The sequence below is a fragment of the Diabrotica virgifera genome, chromosome 9 (genome assembly GCF_917563875.1).
Source record: "Diabrotica virgifera virgifera chromosome 9, PGI_DIABVI_V3a".
NCBI lineage: Eukaryota > Metazoa > Arthropoda > Insecta > Coleoptera > Chrysomelidae > Diabrotica > Diabrotica virgifera.
The window spans coordinates 64,111,051-64,125,364 of record NC_065451.1 but is presented as its reverse complement, the minus strand read 5'-3'; the positions used below and the strand labels follow the sequence as shown (position 1 = coordinate 64,125,364).

Below are 14,314 nucleotides of genomic sequence, written 5' to 3'. Positions count from 1 at the left end.
ATAATAGTTCTGCCGGTATTTTATCTATTCCCGGTGCTTTATGGCTTTTTTGTATGTGGATTGCCGTTTGGACCTCTCTAGCGTTGGGGGTCTAGTTAATTCATTTTCTTCTCCATCTTCGCCCAGCTCTTGTTGTTGTACCTCCTGCTGTGCCTCTGCTGTTGTAATGGTGGTTGTGGCCCTCTGTTTAATACTTCCTTAAAATATGTCATCCAGGTTGTCTTAATTTTGTCCATATCGCTAATGATTTCACTCTTCTTATTTTTGCAGAGGCTAGTCTTCGGTTTGTATCCCTGTCTTAAATGTTTGATAAGTTGGTATGCACTACGTGTTTCGTTTTCCTTAAACTCCCTCTCTATGTTTAGTATCCGTTGGTTTTCGTACTTTCTCTTTTTCTGCTTGCACAGTTTATCTGCTCTTCGTCTTTTGTTCTCAAATTCTGTTTTTCTCTCTCTAGTACGTCTGAGTATGTAATTCTTATGTGCTTAATTTCTTTCCTGTATAGTTACTTCTCTTCGTTGTGTCTTTGTTCCTAGGACTTCTTTCGCTGTGTTTAGTATGATACTGCTTATGGTGTTCCATTGATTTTCTATTGTAAACTCTGTTTTCTTCTAGTAATTTTTCATCCACTGTTCTCTCAAATCTTTCTTGTACCTCAGGGACTTTTAGGTTATCTAAGTTTAGTTTTTCTTGTTTTGGATATTTTTCCTTTACCTGTCGACTGATTTTGCATCTAAACCGTGTCTACTAGTAGATGGTCTGAGTCACAGCTTGCGCCACGTCTGCTTTTTACATCTAATTCCTTTCACTATGAGTGGAGCATATTGGTACTTATTATTTCTCAGTATGTAGCTTAGGTATGATGTATTTCTAACTTTCACTGTGTTAAAAGTTCTCTATCCTTGCCTATTCTAAGCAGCACTTCTTCGTTTGAGGTATGCGATGTTCATGAAAATTTTGAGGATTCTCTGGTAGATCCAAATTTCAAAGGCCTCCAATTTATTTACGGATCATGTTTTAACCCATCAAAGACTGGCGTTGCCATATGGCAACGCAAAACACTGTTTAAAATATTAATTCTTACACGAAAACTTGAGACCGAAAAACAGAGATGGTCCTACTAGTTATTATGTTAACGTTGTTAGACTGTTTGTCTAATTTAGGGTGTCACGAAAATTAATCTGTCAAATCAGTTGCTTGTGAGAGCGTTTGTGAAATTGTTACTTCAAGATGGACGTCAGATTTGCGTAAGTAAAATAATAATACTAAAAATATGTATACGTGTTTGATATTAATAAAATATAAAGTAAAAATAACGTGTTTCAAATACTCAATATTGTGAGACCAATTTTTTAGTTTTTATTTGTCATATTATATCCCAAATATGAGTGTTGCCATACGGCAACGCTAGGACGCGCTATTACCGACTTTTATAATATACTGTTTTTTTTTTTTAGAAACGGCTTAACACTTGAAGAGGCATTACAAATTACGTACGATGATGACATAGAAGTGGTCGAAATCTACATTGAGCCTCCAGAGGGTGAGCTGACAGCTGAAGACTCAGGCGAAGAAGGTGGTGGTGGACGGTGGTTGATAATTTGTCAAAAGATCAACTTCGCTCACAGGCCGAGTTGTTTTTTCTAACAAGAATAACACAGAAGAAGAGCGACTGGGGAGCAAATATGGTCCATTTGAGGAGATAGATTCTGAAAGTGTTGGGGATGAAGAATATTTAAAAGTTGATTTGACAAAAGTCATTTGAGTTCGTGGCGATATTGAAGCAACAAGCAAATCTTTTCCACAACCTACTTGGGTTGTGGAAGGTGTAACCCAAAGGTGGGCAGATAACAGCATAGTGACCGTCGCATCAACCTCATATGGGGTTTCACCTGTGAATGAAGTAAAACGCTATTCCCAGGTCGATAAAAAGAACGTACACATAGGCAGACCTCAAGTTATTGCGAAATATAATTCTGCAATGGGAGGCACTGATCTTATGAACCAAAACATATCCAGATATCGTATAGGTGATATAGGTGTATCCGTGAAAAAAAAACGGTGGTGGTGCTTTTTTTTCTTGGCTAATTGACTGTTCAGCGCAAAATAGTTGGAATTTAAAAAGAAAAAAAGGGGTACTATGACGCAGCTTCAGTTCAAGCCAGATATTATGAAAACATTTGTCAAGGGTACAGAATCCGACGAACCAAGGGGGCCGTCAAAGTTTAAGTATTTCTAGTAGATCCTTTAGCAGAGTTTCCGGTGACGTGAGTTTTGACAATATAGGACATTTCTTAACAAACACCCCTGATAGAAAAATGAAGAGATGTGCAGCTGAAAACTGCAAATCCATAATGTGCACAATGTGTAATAAATGGAAAGTTGGAGTATGTATAAATAGCAACGTTAATTTTCACACACGATTTTAATTTAATATTCACTTTTGTAACTAATTAAAAACAATTCATGTTTTCTAGCATGTGCTTATTTTTTGATCATACAGGAGACTAGCGTTGCCATATGGCAACATACTATTTTGAGAAAAGTAGATAACAAACATAATTATTTCTTGTTGTTTTAAGCATTACTAATAATTTACTTAATAATTTGTTTAAAATTATTCTAATTAAAAAAAAAATAAAACTCCGTCCTTGATGGGTTAAGTGTCCATGTCTCAACTGCATAGAGAAGAGTCAACCAGAACAGAAGCTATTATACTTATTTTTGTGTATATTTCTGATTTTTTTATATATTTTGTTTTATTCTTCTATCTTCTTTTGTATTAATTTTCTTCTTTCTTATTCATTTCTGTTTCCCAATGCTTAGGTCTATCGCTCCTATCATGACAATTTGAATTTGCTCACATCTTCTAGATTTCGGTATCTGTTTTTTCCAATCTCTGACCTATTTATCCCTCTAATTTTTCTGATACGACTTTATGTTGAAAATGTCCTATTTAATGTATTCTTCTTCTGTTTGCTGCCCTTGTTTGTTCTTGGTATGTCTTCTTTAATTTTGACTACTGTTATCACAGGGTCACTGTTTGCATTTGATCCTCTGTGGTTTCTAAAGTCGGATATTGACATAGTCCTGTAATGTTAAATGTTAACTCACATCGAAAATCATCACAAAAAAATATCTTTAAAAATACAGTTTACTAGCAATTTGACTGAATTGTTTATGACATTGAAAAATATTCCTATGTCAAAATATTTTATTCTCATGAAATCCATATACTCAGTGACATTCAATTGATACCTAATTGCCATAAAAATATTTTATTAACGACCATCTGAACTTACCCATATTTAGTGTAACATGCATATTATTGCTAATTATTTATTATTACTGACAACACTGTTTGCGCACGCCATCAGAGTTCATAGTTGGTTTTACATCTATTGGTTCTACGTTTTGTGGTCGGATTACGTCACCTTCCGGAGGGTCTCTGATCTGTTTTTGGGAAACAATTCTATAGATCTCTGAAAAACAAAAACAACAATAATGAATAGGAGTGGACAAAATATTTTACAGCAGAGTAAATAAATTTATTACAAGAAATATTAGAAAAATTAATCATAAATTGTATGAGAAGTAATTTAAAAATGGTGCAATTAACATCCTACTCATTCCTTGAACCCTTCTCAAGGCGTACCAATAGTTTCATAGTTTATTTTTTCTGAAAAATAAAATAGCGGATCCAACATGGCGGAAAGAAATTGAAAATATCAATCAAAACGCAATTTTTGTTTGTCAAATTTGGTAGTTTAAGGTCGCTGATTACAAACCTAACAGTATTTTTTTTTAAACAAAATGGCGGGTGCAATATTGCCGATAGAAATTCGAAAATTTTATTTTAAACGCATATTTGTTTAACATTTTATATTATAAGGGACTTTTGAAATTGCTGATTACCAATAAATTTTTTTTATGAAGTATGTACAATATTCAAAACCTATTACTTATGTACAACCACCCATACATACTCAACAATCATCAGAATCATGTAATATGCGTCATTTCCCACTTTTGTCTTCAAACAACTGCCAGCAATGCATAGGCAGTTATAGGCAGCTGAACCGAAGTGATTCGGTATCTTCTTACTATATATTTTAAGATTAATAAACATTGGTCGCAGAATTATGCAGAATTTTGTACTATTTGAGTGTATCTTTACAAAATTTTGATTATTTCAAGTATATTTTCACTATTATGTATTAACAAATTTTGGGCATTTATTATTACTAAATCTTAAGTTAACTTACATCTTACATTACTACGTACTTAAAAAAGAAGAATCTGCTTTACAGCAATGAAATTGATAAACTACAAAACGTTTTACAGCGTTTTCAATATACGCGTTCTTTTTCACTTTCTCTGCCAGCCAAAATAACCTCGGACATGGCTCACTTGTTCCTGAGCTATGAACCAGAATATATCCAGTCTGATCCTTATACCTACGTATTACGACTCTACGATAGTATGAGAAAACAACTGTAAACATGAAAATCCCCCGATAGGGACTTTTTTCGCCTCATGACCACGTTTTCGGCATTTAGAACCACTGTGCGACAGCTTAACGTACTCTCCGAGGCACGGCGAATAGCTCGTATCATTTTTAGAAATGAAAAATGGATTGTCTGTTCCGGGGCTTAAATCCGGGCGCTCTAGCTTATGAGGCCAGTATCATGCCGCTGCCCTACGGCTGTTCACACATAATCACGTTACCTACAATCATAGTTAACGCACCCAGCGGATAGCAGGGTAGTCTGTTATCTCTAGGGCCTACGGTATACAAGGAAGGTAATAGGGCCAATGCTACGCTTCAACCGCCTATTATTACTGGTTTTACCAAGTAAAACCTATAGACATTTTTTTTTAAAGATGTCTAGATGTTCTCGATGGCGCTGGAATTCGATCCCTGGCTTACATAAGTGGCACTCAGACTTCCTACCGCCTGAGCTATCCGGCTCTTGGTAATAACTTAACAATCTTAAAACAATTCTAATAAACAATAAAAATTGGTTAATATCAATGAATTAATCAGACCGACTTTGTTATTTTTTGTAGTCTTTTAAGTCCCTTTTACTTTTCAGTGTCGGGACTAATGTCTATTCACGTGTGCACAAACTTTGACCATTGTTTTCTATCCAGCGCCAGTCTGCTTGTTTCTGCTACGGTTTTCCCTTTCTTTTGGATAATTTTTGCAATAGTTGTATCCCAGTTTTCTGTTGGTCTTCCTCTGTTTCTTTTTTTCTGTATTCTTGCTTCCCATACTTTTCTTACTGGTATGTTCTCATTCTTTTCATGTGGCCCCACCAACTCAGTTGTTTTTCTTCGATGTATTCTAGGAGTGGTTTAGTTTCGAGCTCCGCTCGTATATCGATATTTCTTATTCTGTCTCTTTTTGTTACTCCTTTTACTCGTCTTAGGTATTTCATTTCCAGTGCCTGAATCTTACTCTTCATTCTTCTTGTTAATACCCAAGACTCGCACCCATATGTAAGTATGTACTGGTCTGTATAGTGTTGAAGTTATTTTGGTTTTTCTGAATATTTTTATTTTATTTAAAAATTTGTTGGTAATTGCGTGGAATATCTTACGACGTTTTGTTAATCTTTTCTTCTATATCTTTGTGTTGTTTTCCACTGTTACTCCCAGGTATTGGAAGAGGTTTACCTGTTCTATTGTTTCTCCATTGATTTGTATGTTTAATACGGGTTGTTCTTGTGCTATTACCATAATCTTTGTTTTGCGTGTGTTTATTTTCATCCCATGCCTATTTAATACCTCATTCAATGTTTGTAAATTATTTCTTAGATCCTCCTCTTTATCTGCCATAACAATTACATCATCAGCAAATGCACATTCTGATATTCCGACTCTTTCTAGGTTTCGGTAACCTACATGTAGTTTTTTAAATTGTGGTATACTTTCTTTCATTATTTCGCCCATGAAGATGTTAAAGAGTGTTTAGGGCTCATGACTCCTCCTTGTCTTAAGCCTTTAGATGTTTTGAATTGTTGCGATTTCATATTTTTATGCATTATATAATTCGTGTTCCTTCTATATAAACTTTTGATGACTTCTATTAGTTTTCTATCTACTCCTCTTCTAATTAGACTGTTCCATATTGTTTTTTTTCGCTCTGTCGAATGCTTTTTCTAGGTCTATGAAGGCCACGTACGCTTTGGTTTTAGTCACTAATGTTTTTTCTGTTATTTGCTTCACTGTGAATATGTGATTTTGCACCCCTCGTCCTTTCCGGAACCCACTCTGGGCTTCTTCCAGTGTCGTTTCTATTATATTCTTCTTTTGTTCTAATACTGTTTCGTATACTTTCAGTGCCATACATAGTAGTGTAATTCCTCCATAATTGTTACATTCTTTGGTATCTCCTTTCTTATGTATGGGCAGTATTACTCCCATCTCCCAGTTCGACGGTATTTCTTCTTTCTTCCATGCCTCGTTGCATATTTCTCTGAGCAGTTTCCTACCTTCCAGTCCCACATACTTCAGCATTTCTGGTGTTATTCTATCATGTCCAGGAGATTTCCCATTTTTAAGTTTCTTTATTGCTGTTTCTATATCGTCGTTTGTTATTTCTTCTGTGTTTTCTTCCTGTTCTGTTCTTTCTTCATTTTCTTCGTTGTTTGCTTCTCTGGTTACTTCATTACTAGTTAGTAGTTCTTGAAAGTGTTGCTTCCATCGTTCCATTATTTCTTGGTCATCTGTTATTATTGTTCCATCTGTGTTTTTATTCTTGTATCTCTTGTTGGTTTGTCTATTCTTATATTTTTTATTGTTCGATAGAAAAGTTTCTGGTTTTCTTTACTATTGGATTCCATCTGTTATTTTTTTTAACTTTTAAATGGTGTTTATAAATAATTAATAAATTCACAATACGATATTTTAGCAACGCAGATTTGAACACTAACTTTTTTTGAAATGTTTGGTACAACTTACCTGTGAGTATATTTTGGAAAGCATTATCGACATTGGTCGAATCTAGGGCTGAAGTCTCGATGAAGCTGAGGCCGTTTCTTTCGGCGAAAGCCTTAGCTTCTTCTGTCAGCACGGCGCGCAAATGCCTCAGATCGGATTTGTTTCCGACCAACATGATCACAATGTTCTGATCTGCGTGGTCGCGCAATTCGCGCAACCAACGTTCAACGTTTTCGTATGTCAGATGTTTGGCGATATCGTAGACGAGTAGAGCACCGACTGCACCACGATAATAGGCCGCCGTGATTGCTCGGTATCTCTCTTGACCTGCCGTGTCCCATATTTGTGCTTTAATAGTTTTACCATCCACCTTAAACAAAAAAAAAATACTGTTAGTTCAATTATTCATTTCATTCAAAAAACCTAGAAATAGAAAATCTCCAGGAGAGGACAGAATATCGAACGAACTCCTAAAGTACGGAGGACAAGATCTAACTAAACAATTATTAAAACTAATACAAAAAATAACAGAACAAAACAGAATACCACAAGAATAGAGATCAGGCATCCTAATGCCTCTCTTCAAAAAAGGAGACAAATCGGACCAGGAACATTACAGAGGAATGAACTTATTTAAACACAAACAAAGTGATAACAAACAAATTGAATGAAATTATACCATTAGCAGAAGAACAACAAGGTTTTAGGTCGGGAAGGTCATGCACTGACGCTATATTTATAATGAGGCAAGTTCAAGAGAAATCGTTGGAATACAAAAAAACGGCCTATTTAAATATAATTTAAACGATATTTATAATTTAAACGATCAAAAACTACTACCAGGACAACACAATAAAAGTAAAAGTGGAAGATGAACTAACTGACCCAATTGAAGCCGGCAATGGGATAAGACAGGGGGATTCCTTGAGTCCTTTATTGTTCAACCTGATATGGACGAAATAATAAAAAAGTAAGAACTAAAAAGGATACCAAATGGGAGAAAAACAACTTAAAATAATCTGCTATGCGGACGATGCAATATTAATCTCTCAAAGTGAAGATGATTTACAATGTATGCTGCACCAATTTAACATGACCTCCAGAAAATTTAACATGTTAATTTCCTCAAAAAATACAAAATGCACGGTTATAACAGCAGATCCAATAAGATGTAAATTGGAGCTGGAAGGTCAGATAATAGAACAAGTGATGGAGTTTAAATACCTAGGCATCACACTATCTAGCTACGGAAGGCTCGAAACAGAAGTGGAAGATCAAGTAAATAGAGCAAACAGAGCCGCAGGTTGCCTGAATGACACAATATGGAGAAATAAAAATATCGGAAAAGATATGAAAGGCAGAATTTATAAAACAGTCACCAGACCAATAATGACATGCACGGCAGAAACACGATCCGACAGAGAGGACAAAAAGATTGCTCAAAACAGCGGAGATGAAAACCCTTCGAAAAATCGATGGTAAGACTCTATGGGATAGAGCTAGAAGTACAGATATACGACGGAGATGCAAGGTGTATAACATTAATAACTGGGTAAGAAACAGAAGAATAGAATGGAATGACCACATAAGCCGAATGACAACAAATAGGGTAGTCAGGACAGCGAGAGACGGTTCCTCAATAGGAAGATGATCAGTGGGAAGACCACGAAAACAATGGAAAGACAACTTACTAGAGGCACATGGAAAAAACAGACAGAGTCATGTCTATACAAAAAGAAGAAGATTAAAAAAACCTTGCTAGATTAAAACCAAAACTACAAAAAAAAAGTAAATCTGACGGTCCTCCATCAATTGCATCAGTTGCGGCAGCTTACGTTAAGTAGTGATCTCAGTAAATTCACTAATCTAGTCGGTCGAAGTATTAAGAGTATCATCAGCGTGTCATCCATATTAATTCGAGAGATAGTAGTCTCACTGTATTTCAAAAGTTGTGTGTACCTTTGGCAACAGTGTGCCAGCAGTACGTGACACTTTCAAAGAACGAATGCACAATGTTGTGATAATAATATAGTCATAGGCGCGCTAAATCTTCCAAAATCAGTCTGTTAAGTTCGACTCCTTGTTATAGACCAGTGGTTCTTATTCTTTTTGAGTCATGTACCACAAAATACTTTTTATTATTTTTGGTATCACCTAACTGAAATTCCTATCTAGCTAAGTAATCTAATTAACTTAACAGTGGTGCTGAGTTTGGCTTTTGTTGCGTTTTATGTAGCACCTCAAATAATGGTATGTACCATCAGTGGTACATGTACCAAAGATTGAGAACCGCTGTTATAGACAATTACTTTTAGTAGTTTCAATGAGACACAAAATCTAGGCATGAAATAAAAAAGTTTATTTGAAGACAGTGTATTTTTTTTTGTTCTTCTTAATTGCGTACAGACTAGGTTTTGTAATATTTTGATTTAATTATTAAGGGGATGGGTACGTAGTTGCTGCTCCAATGCTATTCAAATGGGATTAATTTTTTTCGAATCCTGAGAAACTAATAAGAATTTTTGAAAAATTTACACGCAGAATGAAAGATTACGTTATTAGCGAGGACCGAAAGTCCCCGAGAACTTCTATAATGTTTATTTTAATAAGTTACAGGGGTGAAAAACTAAGAGAAAATTTAGTGTGATTTTTAATTTCAAATATCTCATTCAAAATAAACTTTTTATTTATTCTAAGGGACTTTCGGCTCTCGGTAATAATTTAGTCTTTCATTATGCGTTTAAATTTTTTAAAAATATTTATTGGTTTTTTCAGGATTCGAAAAAAATGAATGTCCGTGGTAATATTTTCCAAATCTACCTTTGTCTTACAACGCACTCAGTCAGTGACAATTTTAAATATTTGACATGGCATCGGGAATATTTTGAGTTGTTGATTAAATAATATTGATAATATATTTGATAAATAATTGATTTAAGACGTGAACTTAATAAAAAGGTATTTATTGTTTATTATTTATGGAAGATCCAAGCAGATAATACACCAGGATATATTTAGTGATCCAAGTATTTTGTTGTTAAAGATGTTCAAAATTGTAAGCGTTTCATAGTAACAATATATTATTAAAAAATCACTTTATCACTTTTCCTCTTTTCTCGATGGATTATTAGTTTTTGTTGTACAGTAGATAAATTATTACAATCACTGAATACATAGTTAGTGAAAAAATTATCAGTAGTAATTGCACAAGAGCTCTGAAATTATTGAATTTTTCCCGAGTGACACTTTGACAGTTTTAATTTCACGAGCCGAAGGCGAGTGAAATTATGTCAAAGTGTCACGAGAGCAAAAATTCTATATTAATTTCAGAGGTCGAGTGCAATTTGTTGCGATTATTTCATGAATAAAACTGTTCAAAACCAAAATTTTATTGTAATTTATTTATGTAAGTACCATTAAACACACAGTTTTTATAAATATTTGACGATTGAAAGTCATCACTTTTATAATTTTTAAAACATTAATTGTCATTAATGTCACTGAATGTATTTTTTCGTAGCAACGAAGGGCATCTGACATAATATACTTAACGACGGGAGATTATCAAAAATTATCGATTTAATTCAGATTTCTGTGGCTTTCTATTGGTCGGAATCTCCTATGAATGAAATAATCAGTAGTAATTGCACAAGAGCTCTGAAATTATTGAATTTTTCCCGAGTGGCACTTTGACAGTTTTATTATGTCAAATTGTGTCAAAGTGTCACGAGAGCAAAAATTCTATATTAATTTCAGAGGTCGAGTGCAATTTGTTGCGATTATTTCATGAATAAAACTGTTCAAAACCAAAATTGTATTGTAATTTATTTATGTAGGTACCATTAAACACACAGTTTTTATAAATATTTGACAATTGAAAGTCATCACTTTTATAATTTTTAAAACATTAATTGTCATTAATGTCACTGAATGTATTTTTTCGTAGCAACGAAGGGCATCTGACGTAATATACTTAACGACGGGAGATTATCAAAAATTATCGATTTAATTCAGATTTCTGTAGCTTTCTATTGGTCAGAATCTCCTATGAATGAAATAATCATATTAATTCACATATATTCTCATATTATATTAATTCTCATATATTCTCTATTAATTATCATATTTATAATCCACTTTTCCCGATTGATTATTAGTTTTTGTTGTACAGTAGATAAATTATTACAATCACTGAATACATAGTTAGTGAAAAAATTATCACATTTATTAACTGAATTAATCATTTGCAATTATACAAATAACAGTTATCCAAGAAAATTCAAAAGCCATCTCTTTAAAGTTAATAGTGACATTGTCAAGTAGTAATGTTTACATACATATCCATACCAGTGAGAATTTTACTACACGCAATTTGCCGTGTAAATACAGAAAAAGTAGGGATAGCCGTAAAATATTTGCGAATTATGTACCGATGGCCTTAAGTAATTTGCACATACTAACATATTTCTCAAACTGGGCTCTGTACTGCCATTCTTTCCTATATTACGTATATGTGTGCTAAATAACTCGACAACATATTAAAAATTAAAGCTGCAATATTGGTACGCGTTTTCCGTCTTAATGAACCGCTGACGTAACCTCTTTAAGCATATTTGAGGTTTGAACCTTCGACATGTTGCATTCCGTGCCTTATTGTCGCGTTCTCAGAACGAAATCGAAAGAGGAAATTGAAATGGAATCTTTCTGACTAGAGATATAAATTTAGTAAACATAAAATTGTAATAAGTGGATTAGTAAATAAATCAACAGGAGCTTAAGGTACGTTTTCACGCTTATGCAATTTGCGCAAATTGACATGTGCATGCCAATTTGTGTAAGAAAATTGGTGCGTGAAAACGAAAATTGTTCACTTGCGCAAGCCACAAAGTTTGGCTTGAGCAAAATCTGGATCGTTAGATAATTTGCATGTGGTTGGCGCAAATGCATGAACGTTTAAATGACACACAAATTCCACACATGCGTAGTGGGTGGAATTGGTATGGTAGAGTAAGAATGTGAAAATATTTCAATTCATTTTAAAATATTTTTTATTGCAAAATACGTTTTATTCTGTGGACGAATATTTTAGTAACTGATATTCTTTAAGGGGGTGGGTACGTATTTTCGGCTGCAATACTATTCAAATGGGGATTCATTTTTTTCGAATCCTGAGAAAACTAATTAAGTATTTTTGAAAAATTTAAACGCAGAATGAAAGATTACGTTATTTGCGAGGGCCGAAAGTCCCTGAGAACTTATATTATGTTTATTTTAATAAGTTACAGGGGTGAACAACTAAGAGAAAATTTAGTGTGAGTTTTAATATCAAATATCTCATTTAAAATAAACTTTTTATTTATTCTAATGGACTTTAGGCCCTCGGTAATAATTTAGTCTTTCATTCTGCGTTTACTTTCAACTTCGTTTTACGTTTCAAAAATATTTACTATTTTTTTCTGGATTCGAAAAAAAAAGAACACAATGTCCGTGGTAATATTTTCCAAATCTATCTTTGTCTTACAACGCACTCAGTCGAATAGAATATTGTCAGCATATTGTCAGTCAGACAGTGACAATTTAAATATTTGACATGGCATCGGGAATATTTTGAGTTGTTGATTGAATCAATATTGATAGTGTATTTGATAAATAATTAATTTAAGACCTGAACTTAAGGCTATGGGTACATAATTCGCAAATATTTTACGTGTATCCCTACTTTTTCTGTCTTTACACGGCAAATTACGTGTAGTAAAATTCACACTGGTATGGACATGTAAACATTACTAGAATGTCATTCTACTTGAAAATGTCATCATTAATTTAAAGAGATGGGTTTTGAATGTTCTTGGATAACTGGTATTTTTATAATTGCAAATTATTAATTCAGTTAATAAATGTGATAATTTTTTCATCAACTATGTATTCAGTAATTGTAATAATTTATTTGTACAACAAATGTGTTAAAGTGATTTTTTAATAATATATTGTTATGGAACGCTTACAATTTTGAACATCTTTATTGGAATATGTTTTTGTAATGTTCATATAAACCACCTTTTAGGTTGTTATTTAAAATGTATATAAAAAAAAATAAGTAGGTTGTTGTTGATAAAAAAGAAAGTTGAAGTTGTTGAATAAATAAAAAGCAGTTTTTATGAAAAGTCAAATCTCTAGTTCTTTCTTAAATTAAAATATATAAAATCTAATAGGTTATGGGCCCAGATCATACTTAACTACTGCGTATATTCAGTTTAAATGTATCGGTGTGTCCAAAAAGCAAGAAAGTATATTTAAAGACTTTTCCGGTGTGTCCGAGGATAAGGGTTTGTCCCAGTAAAAAGAAAGAACTAGAGTGGCGTGTGTCGCCGTGCAATTTGAAACTGAAATAATGGGTGACAAAATAGATATATCCACAGTAGGTAAATTTGATGGCGTTAACTTTCAACAGTGGAAGTTCCAACTGAAATGTGCCTTAAGAGCCAAAGGTATATATGGAGTTATTGATGGCTCGTTAATCAAACCAGAAGTAGCAGGAGACGAATTACAGACATGGTTTAAAAAGGATGCCCAGGCTATGTTCACTTTAACATCTGCAGTGAGTTTAAATCAGATTACTTTAATTGAAAGTTGTAATACTGCTAAAGAAATTATGGAGACCCTTGAGTCTATTTATGAGCAGAAATCAGAATCAAATAAAATGATGTTGCATGAACGGTTTCATCAATATAAGATGAGTATCCTAGATACTACCGCTCAACACATAGCAAAAGTGCAGAATCTTGCTAAGCAAATTAAAGAAGCAGGTGATGATGTGAGTGATATTGCTATTATGACAAAAATACTGAGTACATTGCCCCAAAAGTACAGAAATGTTAGACAGGCATGGTTGTCCGTAGACAGTGCTAAACAAACTATAGGTAACCTCATCGCAAGACTGTTAGATGAAGAAATGAACTTAACTGCATATGAAGAGACAGAACAAGCACTGGCAACAATGTCATTCAAAGGAAAATATGATCAGAAAGGTCAAGAAAGGGGTGTAATATGTTTTGGATGTAGAAAGCGGGGACACATTGTCAAATTTTGCAGAGAGAAAAAGAATGAACAAGAAAACAGTAGTAGCAGGTCATATAGAAGTCATAATCGAGGTAGAGGTTTTGAAATACAAGAAAATTAACTTGAAGAGAGACAAGAAGAAGAACAAATAAACGTTAATAATGAAACAGAAGTTTTACAAGATGTTGACAATATACCCAACTTGAGACCACAACGAAATAGACGTTTACCAGCCAGATTAAATGATTTTGAGGTAAATTTTACTGAAGTTGATATACCACAGACATATGAAGAAGCAGTGTCAAGAAGT

The 14,314-nt window shown here is 33.7% G+C and overlaps 1 protein-coding gene across 1 annotated transcript in view; it reads right to left on the bottom strand.

The window, feature by feature from the left end:
- LOC126892691 (ras-related protein Rab-11A) overlaps positions 1 to 14,314 on the bottom strand; it is a 73,509-nt gene that overhangs the window by 15,639 nt on the left and 43,556 nt on the right. The window contains exons 3-4 of the mRNA XM_050662326.1: positions 6,967 to 7,315; positions 3,303 to 3,482 (exon numbers count right to left, since the gene is read on the bottom strand). Coding sequence (XP_050518283.1) covers positions 3,346 to 3,482; positions 6,967 to 7,315 — 486 coding nt within the window. The 3' untranslated portion in view covers positions 3,303 to 3,345. The remainder of the gene's footprint in view (positions 1 to 3,302; positions 3,483 to 6,966; positions 7,316 to 14,314) is intronic.